General features: G+C 43.1%; 1 protein-coding gene across 1 annotated transcript in view; it reads left to right on the top strand.

The window, feature by feature from the left end:
• The first annotated feature begins 822 nt into the window (after nucleotides 1-822).
• Nucleotides 823-8,185, top strand: part of VAT1L (vesicle amine transport 1 like) — a 65,277-nt gene continuing 57,914 nt past the window's right edge. Inside the window, exons 1-2 of the mRNA XM_061458449.1 lie at nucleotides 823-1,194; nucleotides 7,546-7,675. Of these exons, the coding sequence (XP_061314433.1) occupies nucleotides 965-1,194; nucleotides 7,546-7,675 (360 nt within the window). The 5' untranslated portion in view covers nucleotides 823-964. The remainder of the gene's footprint in view (nucleotides 1,195-7,545; nucleotides 7,676-8,185) is intronic.

Here is an 8,185-nt window from a genome sequence, read left to right as displayed (position 1 = left end):
TTGTAGATGAAATAAATGCATATTGTGAGATTAAGGACTATCAATGGACTTAGACCGCAACAAATCCACAGCCCAAGGAGGTGGTGGTGATAATCTCTACCATAAGTCAGAAAGGTCCTGGAACTTCTTAACCTGATGCAGGGGGGTTTGGTGGAGGAACTGCATTCACAAAGAGGTCTTCAGGAGTGCTCACTAGGTGCATGAAATCCTGCAACAAGTTTTGAAACTCCATATATAGGTGCATAGGCTTGCAGGAAGGGGATTTATTTAGACCAAGGGGCCATCAACAAACCGATGCAGGCACCTAATGCTCAAGTCAACAGATAAAAGTTTAAACACCCATAGAACCACAACCAGCGATCCCCCAAAATCCATGTTCAGCTGCCTGGCTCCTATCACCATGAAGAGAGCTATTGTATAAAGCCTTAGGTGTGCGTTACAGCAGTTTCAAACTCGGGTCTCTTGCTCACAACTCATTCCCACTGTGGTCATCCTGATGCTGAAAGCATTCACTTAGTTGGCCCTAAGAACAGCTTCAGGACCAGGAATGATCAAGCCCTGATGGCACCTTAATGTGACGATTTAAGTCGCGATGCCATCAGGTGTGGGGCATGGAGGGGACCAGGGTGTGTGAGGGAGGCCAGCCCAACGTGACAGCCTTTCAGGCGTTCCAGAGTGCACACCAGCTCCTCGAGGGCTTCGGGCTGTGCCTATGGTGACAGTGCGTGAGGATTGTCCGGCTGTGCCCCGGCCCTGGGGAAGGTTTCAGCACAGCCGTGGCCCCCGTGGCTCCCTCCGCGAGGGGCAGCGCGGTGCCGGTGCGGCCGCGGCGGATGGTGCTGCGCAGCTAGTCGGTGCATTGCGGCGGTGGCGGCAGGGGAGCGCTGTACCGCTCCGCGCCTGCGGCCATTGCACACCGCGCCTCGCACCGGAGCGGCGGCGGGAGTCAGCGGCGCAGCTCGCCATGGCCAAGGAGGGAGCGCAGCGTGCGGAGGAGACGGAGCAGATGATCGAGAAGGAAGGCGGCAAGGAAGCGGGCGAAGGCAGCGCCGCCGGCAGCCTGCGGGCTGCGGACACGAAGGAGATGAGAGCCGTAGTGCTGTCCGCCTTCGGGGGGCTCAACAAGCTCCGCGTGTCCAAGAAAGCCATGCCGGAGCCGCAGGACGGGGAGCTGAAGATCCGCGTCAAAGCCTGGTCCAGTATCACCCCTTGCCCTCTCCTTGGCGCTAGGGACGGGCGGGGCCGGGGGCTTCTCTCCCTGTGCTGGGGTTCGGAGGGGCCGGGTGCGGGGTGATCGCGGGCGGGCGGCTGCTGCTCCAGCACCAACTTCCCTCACTCGTGGCTTCCTCTCGGCGGGGAGCCCCGCTCCGAGCTGCCGCCGCGGCTCCTGCCCCGGGCCGCCAAGCGCCCGGGTACCGGCTGATGCCCGGGCAGCGACTGATGCTCAGCGATGGGCTCCGAGCCGCTTGGGCATGGGGTGAAGCCGGGGTTTGGGTGCTGTCAGTAGCGGCTGGGGAGGGAAAGAAATGTAATTGATGTGCACGGTACCAATAGGGGTAAATGGGGAAAACCTGTTTAACTGCGCTTCGGGGTTTGTTATTTTCTCTCTGAGAAATGTGGGAGCCAGCTTGCATGTGGTACTCAGCACCCGTCCCTTCCCCTTCTCATACAGGCTGTTATTTTTCTCCTGGGGATCACTCACTTTACTTATCATAATTTTTCTTCAGCGCTGGTGTGGTGGAGCAGTGGAGCTGGGGGTAACTCTCCAGTGTTGGATGTCTGTGTCTGGTTGACAAGTGGTTAGCGATCTGGTAGCATCTTGCAATAAGCTTTCCTAGAACGCTTATTTTTGTTTTCCCCAGACAATTGGAGCAGACTGTGCTTCCTCGATAGCTGGTTCTCACTGCACTTGTTTCTCATGAAAATGGGGTTGTTTTCACAACTCGGTATGTACCAAAACCCAAATTAATTTAGCCTAGGCAGGGATTTGCCTTTTGTTGTCCTTTTATGCTACGTGAAAACGTGGTGCTTCTGAAAGACAAATTTCAAGGTGAAGGCCAATTTGTTTATTTTGGAAGTAACTTTAGTTAAAAACGATACTGGTATGGGGCAGTGAACTTGTTTTGAGGTGCGTATCTAGTGCATCTTGGAACATCCTGGTAGGTTAATGCAGCCAAATATCTTGGCCTGTTCAGGCACTGCACTTTCCATCCTGTACTTAACAGGAATCATAATACTTACACAAGTCACAAATGACCTGTGCAAGTATTTCCCCCCACCCTGAGGTGTTGTCTATAAAAAATGGTGATATCCATGACTCTAAATGAGGACTAATAGAGCTGAGGTGTTTTGCATTCTCATTTGATTATTTTTTTCTTTACTAAGTCTGAATGGGAAATGCAAGAAATTCCATGCTAAGTGAGTATAAGCAATAATGGTAACACAGTAGCTGCTGGGTAGCTCGTTTTTCTTTCAGACAGGGCTGTAATTCTGTTTGAGAATAGGCTATGTTGTTTTCAATGATTTTTTTTCCCTAGCTATTGAATTAATATGCAAAATTAAAATGTTCTGAGCACATGGACATATTCCTTTAAACACGTGGGGGTTTCACAGCACTGCCTAGTACCAGTATGGCTCTCCAGTACCAGTATGAATTACAGTTTCATCAAAGCAGTAGATAATGTTTGTACCACAAATGGCAAGTTACCTGCAAAAGAACACTTGGCTGTAAAATAGGAGCAGTTAGCTCTGGTACAAATATATTGCTTTCCCAGGTTGCATTATCACTAGTGAGCTGTGCAAGTTGCGCACTTGTTGTTTAATGCCAGCAGACCTGCTTGACTGCTTCATAGTTACTGCCAGGTTGCAAGATGCCATGTGTGTTTTGGAAGCTCCCCTTCATGCCAGAAGAGCCCGTGGGCTGTATAGCATCTGTTTGCCATTCTATCTGCTTGGCAGTCTGGGCTGGAAACAGCCATAGGGCTGAAATGTGATCAGGTCACCAAAGCGTGCTTCCAAATAAGGCAAAATCAATTTGCCGATCTTCTTGACGTGAGTCTGTAAATACAGAAGATTGACCAGGATGATGATGGACTTGCAGTCTGGTCTGGGAGACTGAGCGAGAAAAATGGCTGTTGTCTCTTCCCAGTGTAGTATGCAGTACACATGTAGTTCATATGTATGCACGTGCTGAACATGCAGAGCTGGGCTCTGCTAAGCCATTTTGATGACAAATAATGTTTTAGTTGAATCAGCTGTGTAGTTGACAGTCATTATAGATAATGATTATTTTTCTCCATTAACTTGTGGGGAAGAATAATCCTAAGTAAAATATGTTCATCTGTGATAAATAGTATATATAAATGACTAAAGCCCAAGTTCTGTGTGGTCTCTGCATCCACTGGAGGGTGAAACCAGTTGAATCATATGTATACATTTTGTAGTGTGGTACTGTAGATGGAGGAGAGGGAGGCCTTGTTGCTATTCACGCTAAGACATGCAATGAATAATTCTTTTGAAGGTCTGGAATATCAATGATCCAACTGAAAATGTGTCAGCTGAGATGAGTCATGTGTTAGCCTCATTCAGTGACTAAGAAATGGAACAGCCATCAATGTCCAAGCTGAGTCACAGCTTCTGCATATCTCCTGAAATAATTTTTGATTGATAATGATGAAGTAGTCAAAATTGCTGTATTTGTTTGTGTGGTAATTTGCAATCTGCAGAACACTGTGCATAGTTTAAAATATTAAACAAGTAGCTAGAACAAACCACAGTATATTTCAGGTAGGGTGTGTGAGTAAGGACTGGTGTCCTGTGAGTAAGGAATGGTGTCCTGTAATTAACTCCCTATAATTTATTTTCACTGTTCTGATAGTTTCTTACTTGTGATACTGTATGTGTACGTCATGAGGAATGAGGCAGAAGTGACCCTGCTGGCTGTGAGATACAGCACTTTAAAAAACTGGTAGTAAATAAAAGAAATCCTAGGTATACTAGAGTAGTGGACAGATAGTGTATCGATTTTGTTCTTAAAAGCAATCTTGTTCATATACTGTTAGTGTTTCTGGATTAAAAGCATGGGATCTGATAATTTTAAACTTTTCCATCTATCTATCTATCTATCTATCTATCTATCTATCTATCTATCTATCAATCAATCAAAAGATTGGTGGGCAATTTGCTGGCCAGGGGTAAGAGGAAGGATTATAAGAATGTAAAACTCAGTGGTCCTCTTACTTGCTCTGTTGTATTTCATTAACTTCAGTAACTCATTTCATTGGACTCTTGTGGTGAAATAGAAGAGACTGATCAAAAGCAGCACCTTTCCAAAGCAAAATGTAGAGAATGGTCTGCCTGATATGGTAGTTTGCAGTGGAAGATACTGGGCATCCTTGAGTGTGTGGACAGAGCAAGTTGGACCAAGCTGACTGTTGCTGGTCTGATGACGAAACAAGCCTAGAATACAGCTTTCTATCCACAGAACTTTTCACATTTAAAGAAAATAAAAATACGACAAAGCTAAACCACAAATACAGAAAAATGATACTCAAGATCCTCAAAATTGGTGTTAGGGTGGAACATTGCAGATTTTGACAGTCAGATGTAAAGATACTTCCATGTTTGATAAACTCTGCCTCCAGAGATGCGCAGATAATTCAGTCTGTGCAGTTCGCACTAACATTTGTGCTCTTTCACAGACGGGTTTTTGCAGAACCCCTGTGTCAGTGTATTAATCGTGATAATTCGCATGCTTCCGTATCTTCATTTGTATCTAGCTCTTTATTTCAGATTAAAAACACAACTGCAAGAAATTGTGCACTTTTTGTCACTGGATCTCTTTGCATTTACACTCCTACATATACCCTTACTTAAAGTTCAACCAGTTTTTCTGGCTATCCATCAGAACAGGGTACTCTGTTTTGTACTGATACAAGAAATAAATTGTGCTTATTCTCTGAAACCATCACTCTTCATGAGGTGCATTTTCTTGTGATGTTCTGTCCATCTAAACTTCCCTTTTCCTGTGTCAGCTGCAGGTTAAATCTCAGTGGGTGACTGGGTAAGGTTAGGTGTCTTGGAGATAATTACTAAAGTAGCCATCCATCTTTGAATAACCTCCAGATTATTCAAAGGGAAAAAAAATAAAATGCTGGTTTTACTATGCAATGTAATTGTGCTTTCAGGTCTATTGGTGTTGATAAGGCTTGTTCAAATTTGGAAGGTAAAATAAAACAACTTATTTCTCTCCTTATTTGAAAGGGGAAAAGAATGGAAATAAATACATGTATGAGAGAAATAGGTATATGGCAACATGTAAACATATAGGAGATAAAAGATGAATCAAATGAGGAAGAAACTCACAGAAAAGTTGCTAGAAATGATTTGTAATGCTGATCAACACTCTATGTTCCAGCTGGTAATTAAAATGATAAAAAGATGTGATTAGGTACATACCTTGTGCAGTGTCTTTTCTTCCCTTATCACACCTGTTCTAGTATCTAGTCTTGTAAGTTCATTCTAATAGAGATGAGCTCTCTATTTTGTTTAACACTGCTGCCTTTTATTGAGGATAAAGACAGATGAAAGAGAAATGGAACTAGAATAGAGCAGAATTGCTAGTATTATGTCGTGAGGTGCAAAACTGAGTATGTGCCCTTTCAAAAATTGTCTGACAAGTTATTTTGCAAGAATGAATATTTCTAGGAAGAGCATCAGTAATGTATTTGTAATCAAATGTCATTATCAAATGGCTATAGTCTTTTCCATATCCATCTGTCTGCTTGTTTTCTGCTTGTTACAACGTCATGGTTTGTGTTCCTACACAGGTTTTCATGTCACGGTTCTGCCTTTGGCTGCCCTTTCTTGCAGGAGTGTACGAAAAGTTAACTGTAAAATGTGTGCGCTGTGAAAAGACGTATTAAAAAGGTCATCACTGAAATTAATGTACACAGGTAGCGGTTGCAGCATGTATGGTGTGGGGTTTTTGGTTTTGTGCTGTGTTTTCATTTTTTTTCTCTTCCCAAATGATGGCTGCCTAGCAGGCATTTTGTTATTTGGGATTTCTCTTTTATTATGAACATTACAGTGGTAATGTAGGAGGTGGTCTTAGCCACTGGATAAGAAGTGACCTTCCTAAAATCATTCCAGAATTTCCACCTTAATTGTGCCAAAGACCTCCTAACCTCTCATGTGGTTAATGTTATGAGCTCTGTGTATGAGCATGTTGGGCTTGGTTTTTTTTTTGTTCGTTTTATTTTTCCTTTTTTGACTGAGTTTGCAAGCTAGACTGCGAAAATCATCTTTTTCAAATATAATCCATAATCTTGCTTTTACAGAGCTTAGAGTTGTGAGCTCAGGTTGCTCTTAAACCCTCCACCACAATTACAAATATTTACATTTGGTGGAATTTCCTTCCCCCCTCAGTGACCTACATGTTATGAATGCTGTCTTGTCTCTGGGCTTACGTCCGTACTCTGTCTTTTTGTTTGTTGAGTCTGTTCAATCTGTTTGCTTCATTAGTATCTGACTAAAGCTCTGTGCACATCAGTAATTTCATGCATCCAAGCAGTTGCCGGTATCATATGCATGAGTAGGACTAGCTGTGTGCATAGCTTTAGAGAGTCGGGGGAGTTAGTATGCGACAATTTTGGCTAACAATAAATACAGGGCTGTGTTTTGCAACAATGGATTCATGCTGAAGCATTGGCTAGTTAGGAGTTTGAGGAGTTTTAGCTACGTATGGCATTTGTGCCAGTAATCAGTGCATATATATGTATATAGAGAGTAGATAATGGTACCTTTTTTGGTTGTGTTTTTTTGTGGCTTCCTAGAGAACAACACAATTTTACATAATAAAGTTGGATGGTATGCATAAGACAAAGCAAAGATGCTTCAAGATTTTTGCAAAATGGAGGCTCCAGGGAAAGACCTTTTTTTTTTCTGAGCAGGAACTCTGAGGCTCCAAAGACCTAAATAACCTTTGCAAAACTGTGTAAAAGTGATCCAGGAGGAAAATGTTTTAAACAACAGCCTATCTAATACTTAATAAGTTCATGTCAAAGTGTGGGCTCCTGCCTGGAATGAGCACAAAATTCATTCCTGGAGTCATACCAGAGGTTAGAGGAGTTGCATCAGGTTGCTCTTGGCTCAAAACATCTATAATGCTTGATGTTTGGGGTTTTCTTAAATTGCACTGTGTTTACTTGCCAAGTAGTAATGCATTCATAGAAATCATAATGTTTCACTGTATTGACTTTTGAAATGCCCTTTGTGAATCTCTTCAGGTGACTTCTAAACAGTCTTGTAAGCTTTGGAGCTAACGTATGTGTGTTTTTCTTTCCAAGGCCTGTACAGCACAGTGTAAAGTCAGACTGTTCCACACATGAAGAATGTGAATGTCTGCTGAGTCCCTCTTATGCGGTGGAGCCCAGCTTTTTAATGATGGGCTTAAGTCTTCTGTCTTTCCCATCACTCAGGTCAAGTTTCCCTCCTTATATTATCTATAATAATAGTGCTGATTTTGTTTTTTCTTGTATTTTACAGTGGTTTGAACTTTATTGATTTGATGGTGAGACAGGGCAATATTGACAACCCTCCAAAGACGCCACTTATTCCTGGGTTTGAATGTTCTGGAATTGTAGAAGCTCTTGGAGATAGCGTGAAAGGATTTGAGGTAATAATTTCTTTCATTTCAGAGCAAGGAGACTGAATAATCACTGGTTCACTGTGTATGTTGTCCCTAATCCCTTCTGGTCTACCAGCGACAGCAGCCTTCACCACCCTGTTGAGATTTGAAAGGGCAATTTTTCCTTGCTGCTTCCCAAGCATGAGAATTGCCTCTTGATTTAGTTTCTAAAGCTACCACTGTCATTTCCATCAAACAGTTCCTGAAAAATCACTTGTGCCATGTGTATATCTTGATGGAATGGGAAAGCATGACTTAAATGCTTCACGAAAGTAAAAGAAATTGAGTTAACTTGTTTTCTCGGCCATGTTTGCTGTCACTATTGCTCTGTCCCTCAAAGCCCGTGTGCTGCTGATTGTAGTTCCAGCTTTTGATCTCGAGTTAACAAGACCACAGTTTAAAATAAGCATGGGTTCTTACAACCATGTGCATTCATGAAACACAGGTAGCACTGGGACTCTGATTCTGGGTGTATGACTTACAAAGCAAAAGGGTCTG

This window comes from Pezoporus flaviventris, unplaced genomic scaffold (assembly GCF_033815535.1).
Source record: "Pezoporus flaviventris isolate CSIRO_AGI_PZ_B2104156 unplaced genomic scaffold, CSIRO_AGI_Pfla_v1 ptg000027l, whole genome shotgun sequence".
Taxonomy (NCBI): Eukaryota; Metazoa; Chordata; class Aves; order Psittaciformes; family Psittacidae; genus Pezoporus; species Pezoporus flaviventris.
This window is presented reverse-complemented; position numbering and strand designations above follow the sequence as displayed.